The sequence below is a fragment of the Telmatherina bonti genome (genome assembly GCF_933228915.1).
Source record: "Telmatherina bonti genome assembly, chromosome: 21".
In the NCBI taxonomy this organism is placed as follows: Eukaryota; Metazoa; Chordata; class Actinopteri; order Atheriniformes; family Telmatherinidae; genus Telmatherina; species Telmatherina bonti.
This window is the reverse complement of record NC_136630.1, coordinates 13,925,209-13,940,370: the sequence shown is the minus strand read 5'-3', so window position 1 is coordinate 13,940,370 and position 15,162 is coordinate 13,925,209. Positions and strand designations below refer to the sequence as shown.

The 15,162-nt window shown below is 36.6% G+C and overlaps 1 protein-coding gene across 2 annotated transcripts; it reads right to left on the bottom strand.

Moving 5' to 3' along the window:
* Positions 1-4: 4 nt before the first annotated feature.
* Positions 5-9,658, bottom strand: LOC306771715 (catechol O-methyltransferase domain-containing protein 1-like). Of its 2 annotated transcripts, none has more exons than XM_079261000.1 (7): positions 9,636-9,658; positions 8,119-8,243; positions 7,914-8,019; positions 6,086-6,204; positions 5,253-5,307; positions 1,268-1,401; positions 5-1,184 (listed from the first exon to the last, which is right to left on the bottom strand). In XM_079261000.1, exons 2-7 carry the CDS (start codon positions 8,221-8,223, stop codon positions 1,032-1,034), a joined length of 672 nt encoding a protein of 223 aa, XP_079117126.1. In that variant the 5' UTR covers positions 8,224-8,243; positions 9,636-9,658; the 3' UTR covers positions 5-1,031. The 2 variants fall into 2 exon arrangements, with proteins under 2 accessions (XP_079117126.1, XP_079117125.1); XM_079260999.1 differs by lacking the exon at positions 9,636-9,658 and adding an exon at positions 9,179-9,315.
* Between the last annotated feature and the right edge of the window lie 5,504 nt (positions 9,659-15,162).

Here is a 15,162-nt window from a genome sequence, read left to right as displayed (position 1 = left end):
GATCATCTCTGCCATTTCAACAAAAAGAGGAAGAGTTTCCGCAGAACCTGGCCTTCAGCATTTATGCATCATCAGCAACAGATGTTTTAAGGAAAAACAAAGTAGAATCCCAAGATGCAGGCACGACAGACATAATTCCACCAGCCTCCTGTCTTTGTGGTTACAATAAGTAGTAACAATGTTTTAGCCACACTTATTTATTTATCTATCAGATACCCTTCATTCTGCCAATTTCTCCTCCATAATAATAGAAATACCTCTTGCTTGATGTTGAAAGTTGGCTTTTCTTTTTCTTTGTTAGTTGGATCTGTGAGTGGCAAACAAAACCTTGTTATTCTGCTGACGTGATAATGTAGAATGTCACGCTGAGCTGTTATTTTGCACAGTAGAATATACCTTTATTTAAGCTCTTAATCCTTTGTTTTATTTGCACATATTATTGCTGGTAGTGTTGCACTGCTTGTTGAGAGGCCACTCCAACAAACTATGCTATTAAAACTAAAGTCAGTCTATTGGCCTATTTTTTCCTAGACAGCCTTTATTGTGCTGTGATGAATTTTAGACCTCTGCAACCATAAGTACCTGCTTCTTATTTGCAAGACTATGCTTCATGCATTTTTATTTTACTCATTATGACTCAAATGAAAGGCTGAATAAGTCATCCACCTCTTTACCCATTTGAGGACGGCGAGATATTGATCAGGGAGCAGTTAATGTTTTGCTGTGTGTACCTTTACAATAAAGTCCTGAAATATACGTGTTATCAAGTAATTTTATTACAACACATACTTGTGCAGAACACTGTACTGTATGAACTGATTAAATTAGATAAGTCTGTAGAAACCAAATACCTCAATTAATTAATACAAATGTTGTCCTTTATTTAGTAAATAAAAAGGTATTAATATGTGTGAACTATGTTCTGTAACGACAGTCCCCTTACTGACATCTGGCAGCCATTGTGTATGCCTAAATTAACAATCACACTACTGATGGAGCCAATCCAGTGTGCAACTTTTCAGACATATGTTCTATAGTTTGACAGCCAATGTGAGCCCATCTCCCACTGTGAGCATGCTCAGTGTAATTCGAGCGTCTCTGTGCAACTTCTTGTTCAGCTTGTCAATAGCCACAGTGTCTGCATCACCAGGATCTGGGTTGACTACTCTCCCGCCCCACAGAACCTGCAGCACAAGAAAAAAAAAAGTATTAAAGTTATTTGCAGCTTGGAATGACTCAAAATATTTGCCTTGGTTGAAGCTCATACATTGTCAATAGCAATGATGCCTCCTTGTCTTAGCAGCTGTAGAGACTTTTCATAATAGTTTTCATAGTTAACTTTGTCTGCATCAATGAAGACAAAGTCAAATGTTCCAGCCTGGCCAGAAGACAGGAGATCATCTGAAAGAAAAAGAAAGATATGGTGATAAATAAATGGTCAGCAAAATGTTTTACAGCTGTCAGATATGATTAGCCTTATTCTGGCCAGCAGTAATTCTAAATCTAACCAAGTGAGATAACACAGATTATAATATAATAAAATCAATATTATATCTTAAATGAAGACAGAAAAAGCTGCTTAAACACAATCTAACAATGTCAAAACTATTCTAATTTATAAATCACAATGGTTTCAAACATTTCATAACTTTTTTTTTTTTTTTTTAAAGCCATGAAAATTGTTTTAAAAGAAAAGCAACTAGATTTCGTTTGATGAAAACGTAAAGCGAGCGCCATTACGTACGTACGTAACGTCATGGTGACGTCGCAATCGAGAGGCGCATTTTAAAATGAGTTCGGACAGTCAGGAACGTAACAGCTGCACTAAAAAATGTAGTTTTAAAAGAAAAGAGAGGGTGGCAGGAAAAAACCGGAATGGAGGTAATGAAGTTCTGTTGAGCAGTTAGCTTCTATACTATAAACTTGTTTTTCCAGGTACAACAAGCGTGGACGTTTACTCCTCAATTGGCACCTACTAGCTAAGCTGCAGAGCTTACCTGGACCTCAAACAAACATTTTATTCGCTGTACTCTTTTCCTCAGTATTTGTCCTCAGGACCCAATGCACTGCATGTTTTACAATAAGCTATTCAATTCGGCCCCACAAGATATGCAGCGCTGTAGGTGTTGGTATCTCCCTGCTCTTACTAACCTGCCTAATGAAACTTTGTGCAGAACTTTGCTGGTTATTGGATACCTTTGATTTGAGTCAGCTGTGTTGGATTCGATGTTTCAGTATTTTAATACACCTACTGAAATGAATGGCCTATTAACAGGCTGCCAAGAATTAATTTCAAGTTATGTTAATCTAAATTGGGTGTGTTGGAGCAGAGAAACACCTACAGCACTCGAGAACTACAGTTTGAGATCAGTGATCTAAATAAGACATGCAGGGCAGTGAGTCCTGTGGATTAGGATTGTAAGACTGCTTTATCAGAGGTGAACCTTTTTAAAGCAGCATCTCTGCCATACAATTGAACTTTGAATGATTTAGATTAAATGCAAATGAAGGTAATTTTACACTCAACAAATCAGCTGACATGCAGGGATGTCTGTCTTTCATGACCACGAAAGGATGTGTCCTTTGGCATGGTTGCTGAAAAAACTCCAGTCAGGGTTAACCCTTTATTGGGTGAATGACCACATTTGTACACTTCACTGGACTAACAAAAAACCTCTGCATGCTAGTCCATGACATTGTAGAACTAGGCACACTACACCAATAGTTAAAGGTCAGGTCACATCTCAGGTACTTAAATCGGTCTTCAGTCTAAAAATGTGAAATAACTGTTAGTACTGACCACTTCCAATTGTTAGACAAAAGTATCCAAGTTTTAAAGTCTAGTAATATCCTCCAATAGAAGACTTTTCTATGGTTGAAAATGTACATTTCTGGGTATTTCAATGAGGTTAAATAACTTGTTGCCAACTGAAAGATCACCACCTGTGCAGTAATAATACCTGTTTGCTTTGTTTAGTTAAAATGAAGTTGCCACGCAGTGTGTATTTGGTCTCATAGCAAAAGGTGACCTATTAGGAGAACTTGGACAGATCCTATAATGATTATTGTGCTTTTAATGATTTGATCATTTGTAATGTTCTATTTCTTTTGTGAAAAATGACTTGGGCCAGACCTGAAACACTTTTCCACATTCAGGCAGCCCACACCTACAGTAATAACTATAATGGTAAATATAAAGAGATGGTTGGCAGAGAGATGGACGGCAGAGTTTACATCATAAGTGATGGCAATGATAGTATGAAAAATAGTTTTTGAGTTCACTTTCTGTTTGGCTAACAATAAATTAATTTAGTTAACTGGAGTGTTTTGTTGAGTACTGATCTGATACCAAGTAAAACTCAAGCAAGTATCTGCAATATTGATCAGATACTTTTATCATTTCCAGCCTATCGAGCCCACCTGGATGTAACCTTCACGAAGCGTGCAGAAGCTCTGTTGCCTTCTTTGACAGCCACATCAATTTCACTTAACTTGATGGCTGCATCATTATGCATTTCTTCCTGTGTTTTCCATGATGAGGGTGTGTACATGATCATTAGCCAGCAAAAATCTATGCATTAGCCACATTGTTGTTTAAGCTGCAGGATTGCCTGTACATTTTAAAAAAAATTATTTTAAACTTCAAAGTGGCTGTTTTGTTCCCAGTACTGAATATTTTAATGAAATGCATCCCTTGCAATCATTCTTTTCTGACTAAATCTAGGCTTGTTGAACTATATAAATTGAGTGCAGGTACATGTCACTCCAAGCTTTAGTTTTAGGATTTATGGGAATGCTTGTTATTTTAACATCAACACAAAAATCTTAGACTTGCAGATGGATAAAAAAAATCCCTTTCCGAAACTCGCATTTATGCTAAACAGCTCCATATTTTTCCCTCTATGCCTGAATAGTAACTGGTGGTAAGTACCTGCCTGCAGCATCAGTAGAGTGATGTCTATCTTGCCCTGGCAGGCAGACCCTATTGTCTTCTCCATTAGGATTGTCTCATCGTAGCCTCATATTCTGTGTGACGATTGATTCTCAGTTGTTTAAGGAGGTTTGTGGTGTTGCTAGAACAACTTTGGCCTCCCACACATGTCACACAGTGTGCATTTGCTCTCTAACACCTCCTGTGACTCAGTGAGTAATGAACAAGTGAGTGAGTGCCACACTGCTATGCTGGCATGTTTGGCCTTATTTAACAATTGACGACAGCTGAATGAAAAAGTGGTTCCTACTCCACCCTGAGTACAATTTAGACAAAATCCTGACAGTACAGTTACTTCCCACTGTTTTCCAGTTAGTGATAAACTACATATAATACTACATATTTTACCCATATTACAAAAAAAAAAATCAATATTTTAACATGAAAATCAATTCTAGAACATAAAACTAGTGTTGGACATATCAATATTTCAGTATTACTCTGTACATTATTGGAGCATTTAACATAGTTATTGTTCCTGCTATGGATGGTTATTTCTTTTGTGAAATTTGTTTGTTTTAGAAACTGCTTTACCGATATCTTAAAAAATCTGCTTTTTTACTATACTCAGTGACGTTGAACCTCTATCAAACCACATTTACAACAGGTTTTTACTTTGGGTTGTTATTGGGCTAAACCGTATCACAGACCCAATTTCTCATCTAAAGCAATGATGGGCTAAGTGAAACTATAGCTTAGATGTGCCATCCATCCATCCATTCTCCGCTACTTATCCAGGGTCGGGTCGCGGGGGCAGCACCCCAAGCAAAGAAGCCCAGATTTCCCTCTCCCCAGCCACATTTGCCAACATTGCGGGAGGGGATCCCCGAGGCGTTCCCAGGCCAGCCGAGAGATATAATCCCTCCAGCGTGTCCTGGGTCTTCCCTGGGGTATCCTCCCACAGGGACATGCTCTGAACACCTCACCAGGGAGGTCCAGAAGGCATCCTGACCAGATGCCCGAGCCACCTCAACCGTCTCCTCTCGATGCGGAGGAGCAGCGGCTCTACTCTGAGCCCCTCCCGGATGACCAAGCTTCTCACCCTATCCCTGAGGGAGAGCCCGGCCACCCTGCGGAGGAAACTCATTTCAGCTGCCTGTATGTTAAGATGTGAAATGCCATAAATTATATGACTTATCAGAAAAATTAAGCCATTCAAAGGACATTCTCTTAATTACTTTTCTAACATTTAAATTGGGAAAGTCTATAGTTTTAGTAACATTTACACAAATAAGATAAATAAATGACTGTATGACTGTACCTAAAGTGTTTAAGGCTGGTTGAATGCGGAGATCGATTTTATGCTCAACTCCAGCCTGTGAAGAAAAAGACATACAAATGTAGCCAAGCATTAATGTGTTACTGAAGCAACAAGGAGTCTGGTAACAGATGTTCATTTACATTTGCATGCATTATACAATATGTTATTGAGTCAGATACAGATATGAAGCAGTACTGTCTTCCTTTTATGGAGTTTGCTGAATCAAAATAACATAATAAATCGCATTTTAACACACATTTAAAAATATGTGCTTGACAAAAAAAAAAAAAAAGATCAGTTTTTATTGATCTTTACCAAAAATAATCCCTTTGTCTTCTTGACTAATTGGTGAATTATTAATTTCATAAATAATTTAGTATGTGTCCTAAAACTGAAAATTTGCCAGCAAATATTTTGGGGTTGAATAAATATCTTCAAACTGTTGTTCAATTTGAATTACTAAACTACTGAAGATTAACATAAACTGCAAATATTTTCCTCATTTTTACTCCCCAGATGATCCAAGAAGGTTGTTTTCCATTAACATTGTATGCCATTAATTTAGTTTGATTAAAAACAAATATTTTTGTTGGCAGCTGCCTTTCAGTGTGTTGGCAGGCTTCTACAGCTGTGTTTAAAAAAACAAAGCAAAACAGGGATACAGTCTTAAAGGATTTATGTTATAATGTATAATCTACATATGCCTCTGCATTGATCAGTACTTTGTAATATGGGAAAAATACATTATTATATATTATACATATAAGTCCCACAGTATTATATGTAGCATTTTATATCTTACAGGTAATCAGAGAAACTAAAGTGCTCTGTACCTCCTTCCAGAAAGGTTTTCCAATGTTGGTGTAGTCTTCACTGATGTCACATGCTATGACAACTCCATCCTCTGGTAAGGACAGTGCAATGTTCAGTGTATTGTAGCCTGTGTACACGCCTGAAAATTGAATAAACTATGGTCAAAATGAGAAGAAAAAATGACAACATTTGATTATAGTGACAGTAAATACGCTTCTGGTCCTGCAGTTGGTGCGCGCATGGTAGACGACTCTGCAGTGATCAGATTTTTTATAAAGTGTTGTGCAGATGAAAAAATCTCATTGGGATGATTAGAGAAAAACAAATTAATATTATATGACAAGATATTGTCGACATGCTTTAGATGCTTTTATGATAACGTTCTCCATCCTTTGACCCAATTCACCAGCTTAATTTCTACTGGAAAATCCTGATTTCCTGGCATCAGATGGATAAAACCAGGCATTTAATCAGCTTTTTACATGTGCAGCATTGGTCAGGCAGTGATTGTATCGCAGTGGGATGAAAAAGAGACAATCAGAATGGAGTATATATCCTGGTTTCTGACTTAAATGGATTTGTTTCTCTTTCAAAGGAATTATTTAAAACTAAAATGTTTCTCAAGATATAAGGCGTAAAACTGTTAAAAGATCTGACTATATGGCATACAGTATTATTACATCAAAGTTGTCCTACATATTAAGCAGCTTGGCTTGTCAATATCTGTGAAAATAGTATGTAAAATTAAGAAGTTTTGCCAAGTCCAAACAAGTCACAATGTGGAAGCAGATTCCTGCTGTGTTGTGGAGAAATACTGCAATCTTCCATGAGCTCGGTTTAGTAGAATAGTGTTTATTTAGGATGGACTTCATAACTTGGTGAAATTAAGTCAAACTGTTTTGACAGTCATTATAAAAGCAAGTTAAATTCTTCAAATGCTGAGGAAAGGAGCCTCAGTGCTTAATGTAGTATTGCTCGTAGTCTGTTTGAGAACCAGCTGTTCTCAAACTTTTTCAGCCACAACCCAGAAGACAACATAAGTTGGTGTTTATGTCCCCTGAACCTAATAGCTAGTTGCAGTTACTGCAGCAGCAATACCTGCAACCAAGCGTTGCCAATAACTGGAAATGGCTCTTTTACATCGATGTGGAGGAATTTTGGACCACTGTAAAAAAATATATTTTCTTGCTTTTTGTTTATGAAAATAAATGCTTATTTATAAAAAATAAGCCAGCGGGGTGAGAACAAAAGGGCATCTGTCACTTCTTTGACTTTATCCATTTCTTTTTTTTTTTTTTTTTTTTAGTAACTAATCTTTGATAATAAAATGTTTAACTCTGCATACCATCATGCAAACGCAATATATGTATAGTAACTGTGAAACATAAGGATGTATTAGTTGAGGCACTTTTTGCAGAATATTTATTGAATATTGTATTTTGTTCTATTTCAGTGTTTCTCAGTCCTGGTTCTCAAGTAGCACTGCCCTGCATGTTTTAGAGGCAACCTTACTCTAACACACCTGAATGAAATGAGCATCTTGTTGGCGGACTTGCAAAGAACTTTGTGAGGAGATTCATTACATAAAACAACATACATAAAACAAACATAAAACAAAATTACTGCAACAAGCCATACAAAAAGCTTTGAGCTTTTAGTAAGAGCTAGTCTTTGTGTAGTTGTCTTCTCTTAAGTCAATACAAATTTATTTTCTAAACCTAATGTTTAAAGTTAATGAAAAGACAATAGGGAAGAAAGAGATGCTGTTTAGCTTTACCTTGCTGTAAAAAAAAAAAAAAAAAAAAAATACATGTTGCTCGAGTACAATATCAAATTGTACAAACTTACCGATCTCCAAAGCTTTCTTAGCTTTTATCAGTTTTGCCAGATTGGCCATGAACTGTGCCTGCTCACAAGCCACCATCATGATGTTCCAGGAATCTTCCATCGTCCTCTGAAAACAATGAGCGGTAACCAGTTGCATACATTTGTAAGATTATCTCAAAGCACTGGCTACAAACAAGTAATGTCCCAGACTGTTTAACTGACTCACCAGTCTAAGCTTTTTCAGGACCGGGTGCTCCCTCAGAGAGTTATTGAGTACATACTGCATCAGTGGGTTGTTTTGTCCTCCACTGTGGCTTTTGGAGATGCTCATTCTTGGAGGTTTTCTTTTTCCTGAGGGCAAACAGGAAACTATAAGGATCTTAAGTGCACAATGATGTCAGGGGCCCATGCAGCAAGACTATAGATTGTAAAGTTAATTAAAGTCTGGTGTAGTTCATGTGCAGTAGTCATCTAATTTTGTTTAGGTCTAGCTTAAATGATCTCAGTGATAAATAAAATGACTGAATCCTCAGCAACAGAACCAGATAATGACATTTATGCAGGAAACTGTAAAACAATGTAGTTTGACAGCTCAATGGTAATACAATGATGCATTTCTGTTTAACTCTGTGTAGATGGTGGTTCCATTACTATAACACTGTAGATTACGAGTTACTATAAAGCTGTATAGATTTACATTTACCATTATGAGTCAATGTGGGAAGGAGGATAAACAGAAGTTTTAATATGTACTACTATGAATCTGCAAAGCAACCATAATGATAATTTAATGTCTTACAGGACAATGAGAAATCGGTAGATGAAAAATGTCAACTCCTTCAATGCAGCATTTCCACAGTTGTCTCTAACAAGACTAACCCAAAAATAAATTATTGCCTGATATTTAATTTTAGGAAAAATGAAAACTGCATTCATTCCTAGTTTATATAATTTTTACACCTTCTGTTCATACCATTTTAAACTCACCAGGAGCAAACCTATTCAATTTCATGGGTCATTTTAAGTGTTTGCACTTTGAAAGTTCCTTTGATACGTTCCTTTTAATAGTGATCCTGACACACGTCAGGAAATAATTATAATAATAATAAATAACAAAATAACAACGCCACTTCTATCAAACAAACAAATTCTTCGTGACTGACTACTCTAACTTCCCCTCTCCACCTCTCTGTTGATAGGTTACCTTGATGCTGCAACCTTACGTAACTCTGACCTGTGCGCGTGTTTAAACAAGTATTATAAATCTTGAAATAAAGCGCTTTTACCAAAGAAGTAGCCTGCGACAAAAACAACCCCAACTGTAATGGACCCAACCAGGACTTCTTTAGAAACGTTGCGATAAGACATGGCTTAGACGACAAGAACAATATCACAGTTCTCCGGCGGATCAAACGCTTCCGTGTTGGTACTTTACTCTACCGTAACGCTCCGCTTAAAGGCGACGCTACATCGTGGAACAAGCGAAAGCGACGTTTAATGACACCCCTGTTACATTCATGGACAAGTCTGGTGTAGTTACTTATACCGGTTGTGTGAATGAGTAACGCTTTAAGAAAAATGTTAAGCTTATCGAACGACAATGGCTAATATTTATAAAAGGTTAAAAAAAAAAAGATAAAAATGAATAAAAGGAACACTGTGTGTTTCTTCCATTGACAATTATGCAAAAACAGCGACTGAATTTAAAGTGAAGCTTATAATGGAGCATGATAACAAACTCACCAACGCTGCGCAGCGAGAGTGGTCCTTTGCGATTGGGAAAGATGGACAAATTCTTGCTCAAACGAACCTTAAAACATGGTCAGTCATGTGTACATAAACCTGGCCATATGACCTTCTGCAGCCGTTATGATAGGACTGCTAAACACGCCCCTTTTCAGATATAAATTTGTGTAGAAATACAATTCCCACTTATTTAAAGACCCCAAGGAGATGTACAGCAATTATGTCAGAAGTGCATTAAAGTCCTAACACATTTTTGCTGAGGAAAAAAAGGTAAACCAAAAGCGAAATGTGCATTAAACCACAAGAACCCAGCGTGGCATCAATGATACATATTTCTGAGACATTTTGCATCACTTTATTATGGTAAAAACTTTGCCCAAAACCCTGTAAAACATTTTTTTCTTTTGCTGCTTAATGGACACCAAAAAGAAGAAGATTACGCTATTAAGATTTACATGGTAATAAATAGTAAATATCCCTAAAATATTTTGCTACTTTTTTTATTTTACATTTACTTAAAGGGACAAAAAAAAAAAAGACCCCATATTTTTTTCGTTTTTTACTCTTTTTCATTGGTTGGTTCTTTATGGGTTAAGATTCACATTTTTGTGAATATGTTTGCGGATTTAATCTTTCTGCAAACTTTTTATACAGATGATGTTATTTTGTGGAATTTGATTTTCAAACATTGTAAGTTTAAACTTCAGTGGCTGTTGTGTAATATTACAAAGAAAATAATATCCTTAACCTCCACAGGATAACTTATTTATTCAAATTTTTGGGTTAAATGCAGTGATGTACAGTCATTCAACAATATTAAGAGTGTACAGATTGACAGATATTACCATTTATTACCAAAATCTGACTGAGATAATTGTGATATGAGGTTAACAATATTAAAATATGAAGTCTCCCTGGCCTAAAAGAAGCATAAAATTGGCCCAAAATAAAGTCGGTAGAACATCAATAACTCCATATCATTACAGAATCGTTACAGATCCAAAATGACTTCCTTCTTATTTTTATTTATTTATTCATTTATTCAGTGTTTTTGACAACCTTGTGATGGATCAGGATCCCACCTCCTACCTGACAGCTGCTGGAGGAAGCCCTAGCCACCCCTGCAGCCCGGATTTAGAAAAAGCAAGTATAGAAAATGGATCAATGGATAGACTGTATTATTGACAATGCTGTTTATTATTTTTTGATAATAAACTCTAGCGTTTCACTGGGTTGCTATTGCTAATGTAGCAGACCTTATTTAGTTATCATTTATTTATTTAATGGAGGGGCTGTAGCTCAGGAGGAAGAACAGTTGTCTTTCATCTGGTCTAGTCCAGACTTTCCCTGTCTACATGCCAAAGTGGGCAAGACACTGAACCCCAAGCTGCCCCACGATGTGCCTATTGGGGTATGAGTGTGAATGGGTGAATGTGACAAGTAGTGTAAAGCGCTTTGAGTGGTTAGCATGACTGGAAAAGAGCAATATAAATACAATTCCTTTTACCAATTTGCCATTTATTCTTAACATAAAACCCAACTATTATGGTACTAGTAGCTGAAAAGATGAATGATGCAGATGTTCATGCAGAACACTTTTAACATTGCAATTAACCTTGCATGTCGACTAATATTTTTTGTGTTTTAAAACTAGTTAATTGGTCTTCTGTTGCTTGTGACTGGTAACTACCCAACTGGAATTTTATGTCCAGGTTCATGTATTGGCTAAAAAAAAAAAGTTAATTTGCATTAGTCAGTATGTTAACAAATGGAATAACAGCAAATGAAAGACATCATTGCACACTGTTGTATAACTGGGATTCTTACATCAAGAGGGATGACCTACATTTTGCATTCATTTAAGGCAAGTAAAATAACATTTTTCGAATCAACTGTAAAATCTTTGCGCAGAAAATTATTCAAAGAAAGAATAGTTCCCCTTGGCAATTTTTCTTAAGAGAATTTTCTGTGCTAAAACTGTATTATGTAAGGGATAATGCCTGACAAGTTGTCCATTATCAGAAATTATTGGATGACGCGGAGGGGTAGCCTCCGCAAAGTCCATTAATTTCTGATAATGGACACCTTAGGGCATTATCCTGCTTATACCATGGTCACTCACAAAGGAAATAATATAAGATCAACTACTAACGTTGTTTTTACTGTTAAACTAATGTTTTTAACAAGAAGCGGCGGAGCAGACTATTTAATGTCTCTTGTTGTGGCGTTGCCAAGGTAAGCGCCATTGGCAGCATCTGCAGCTCATTCGGCAGCAGATACTATTGCAACAAATCCTCCATAGACATCATATCACAGATGATGGTAAAATATGATAGTGTTGCGGGATGTGTGTGACTGTGTGGTTCAGGGAGCTCAGTGTATATAAATGTGAGTGAGTATGTGTGCATGGCGTGCAGTCAGGTGGTAGAGACTGAAAGATAAGAGTGTTGAATGGAAATGCCGCCCCCACCCCTTAACAGATTCCAATGAAAATATGGGGATTTTCAGAAAATGCTTATTTCTTCACAATATGAAGGTAATCGGGGAGGACGTGCAATGATTGGTTTCAATAATGGCATAAGAAAAATTCGGCTGTGGAAAAATGCAAATGGCAACAGCATGGACCTTTTTAATTCTTGAAGATCACTTGAAATTTTCGTTACCTCTCCTTTTAATGGATTCCTATGAAAATATGGCTAATTTCTGAAAATGCATATTTCTTTACAATATGATGGATGTGCAATGGTTGGTTTATATAATAGCATAAGAAAAATTCGGCCGTGAAAAAATTTAAATGCGAACAGCATGGACCTTTTTAGTTCTAGAAGAACAGTATGATACTGGCGTAACTGGTGGAGCATTGATGCAGAGAAACACGCATGGTCCGCTTTACCGCTGCAGGGTGACGTCAGAGCCGCTCTGTCCCTCTTTGAGAGATCTGGAGCTTATTCACAAACTAACTGATTAAATATTTGATACGGTTGAAACAAATATGATAGATATTTTGTCTGCAGTGACTGATTTTCAACCGCTGTTTGACATAGTCTTTCCAGATATTCTTTCTGCTTTCAGTATTGTCCGTTTGTCACTAACATTTCTGTTGCCACGGTTACCAACGGGCGTTTGAGCCAGCGCAATGATTTAGAATTATTTGGTTATTTGACAAAACTTTTTTTTAACTGGTTTCCATTATCACTTTTTAACGGACACCCTGCAGCCACACAGAATCAAGTATTCACTCAGACCATGGTATAAATATGCGTTATATCAGTACTTAGTACTAATTATATTAATGATAGTGAAGTTAAAGAACTCAAAAGACTAAATGCTTATGAATATCTTCATTCATTTGCAATTTTGTGTATTGAACATAAAACAACTTTGTTTTTTGGCTTTAGAAAGTCATGGTCTGTAACACAGTATCACACAATTACCATACAAATAACAGAGCATACACTGAACTCTTTCCTTACTGATACTGTCTCTTATTTTTGTTTAATAAGAACTTGTTCTGACTTAATGAGTTACACATAATTTTCTACTTCATTGTATTTGTGTATTGTGTATTTGCAAAACGTTAATGCTTTTAAACTAAAGAAAATATTTTTATTTGGCTCATTGCATTTAGTTGTTAGTTGCTGTAGTTCAGAAACTTAAATGGAAAAAATTAAATCTCTACACTGCGATAGACTGGCGACCTGTCCAGGGTGTACCCCGCCTTTTGCCCAAAGGCTGCTAGAATAGGCTTGAGCTTCCCCACGACCTAAGCAGTATGGATAATGAATTAATGAAATCTCTACATTTTTTTTCAACATATACACACACTCAAAAATAGAGGTACCAGCTTGTACCTAAAAAGGTACAAATGCTTGTCGCTGGGGGTGTACTCTTTTGAGAGACATATCTGTACCCTTCAGTTCTGGTCTATTTTTGTACCTTATCAAGTTCAACCTCACCTTATCAAGTCATGTTTTTTAATGTTTTCACAGCATTAGGCCTGGTCCATTCCACTTAGCAATATTATCTTATCTTTAATCTAGAAATAATCTTCAAAAACTCAAAATACTGACCAGACATACACTTAGTTTGCAGCATCTGACCTTTATTGTCTGGTGTAGTAAATGACTGTTAAGTAGTTCTACTGTCATCACTCAACTCTGCTCTAGTTTGTAACATTACAGCCATTAACATTACTTTTTTCAATGCTGCAGGTACCCTTATGGTCGAAATGGTACAAATTTGTATTTTATGTCACTTTCAACCCTTTTTCGTACTCTGAAGGTGTGCTTCTGGTCTCTTAAAGACCAGTATTGTACTTTTGAGAGAACATTTCTTTAAAATGTACCTATAGGTACAGAAATGTCCTTATCTTGTACCTCTATTTTTGAGAGTGCAAAGTAAATATCAAAGTTTCAGTAATGATCAAAGTTTCACAGTAATATTACCATTAAACCAGTTGATCAAAATATTCATGTGTTATTTGTTGAGGTTATAATTTTCACACATTTTACAGTCTTGAGTCTGTAGTTCCAGGCAAAAAAAGTAGGACTTTAGTTATTTAATTCAATTCAGTTCAGCTTTATTTGTATAGCGCCACTTCACATCATCATCATCCCAAGGCAGTTTATATAGACACATCAATTCAAACAAATTCACAATAAATGGCCTAGCTGAGGAAAACTGAGACAATTACAATGAATCGTTACTTTAATCCAATCCCCCCATCCTGAATATGCATGAGGTGACAGTAATTGTAATTATTTTATGAGCTCTGAGGTTCTATGTGTTTTTCTACAGTCACATAAAATCAACTGATGTTAAAATAAAAAATGTTTCCCTGCTTCCTTTTTATTTCTGACAAGTAGTCACAGTTTTAGTCAATCTCCTAAAATATGGCAGAAAACCTCTGATTAAACTGATATCATCCAAAAAACAAATTAATGTTCGAACATCCAGGCTTCCCTCTTTATTCAAATCCAGCAAACAAACAAGCCGATATGTTTTGGATATTTCTGTTTCCTTGTTTAACAAATCTGATTGAAATGAATGGATCCTTGCTAAACCTCTTTCTATTCATTTTCTGCAGTATGTGCATCCAGCATCCAGCATCTGGACTGACAGTAACCTGTACCTAATCTAGGACAATAGTTTGTCTAAGTTTGAAACTGCAGACATGTAATACCCACAGTCATACACAGAGTGGCAGTGTTGTTGCTGAAATGAAACTGCTTTACCTCCGTCCCTCTGTACCAAGGGGCTGCACGGTGGCATAGTGGTTAGCACGTTGGCCTCACAGCCTCACAGTTCAATCCTAGGCCTTTCTGTGTGGAGTTTGCATGCTCTTCCTGTGTTCTCTACGGGTACTCCAGCCTCTCCTCACCGATGGACTGGCAAACTGTCCCAAGTGTACCCTGCTTTTCGTCCAAAGCCTGCTGACCCACAACCCTTCATTTGACAAAGTGCTTAGGATAATGGATAGATGGAGACTGTACTAAGGAATTTAAGCCAATGACTTTGAAGAGTT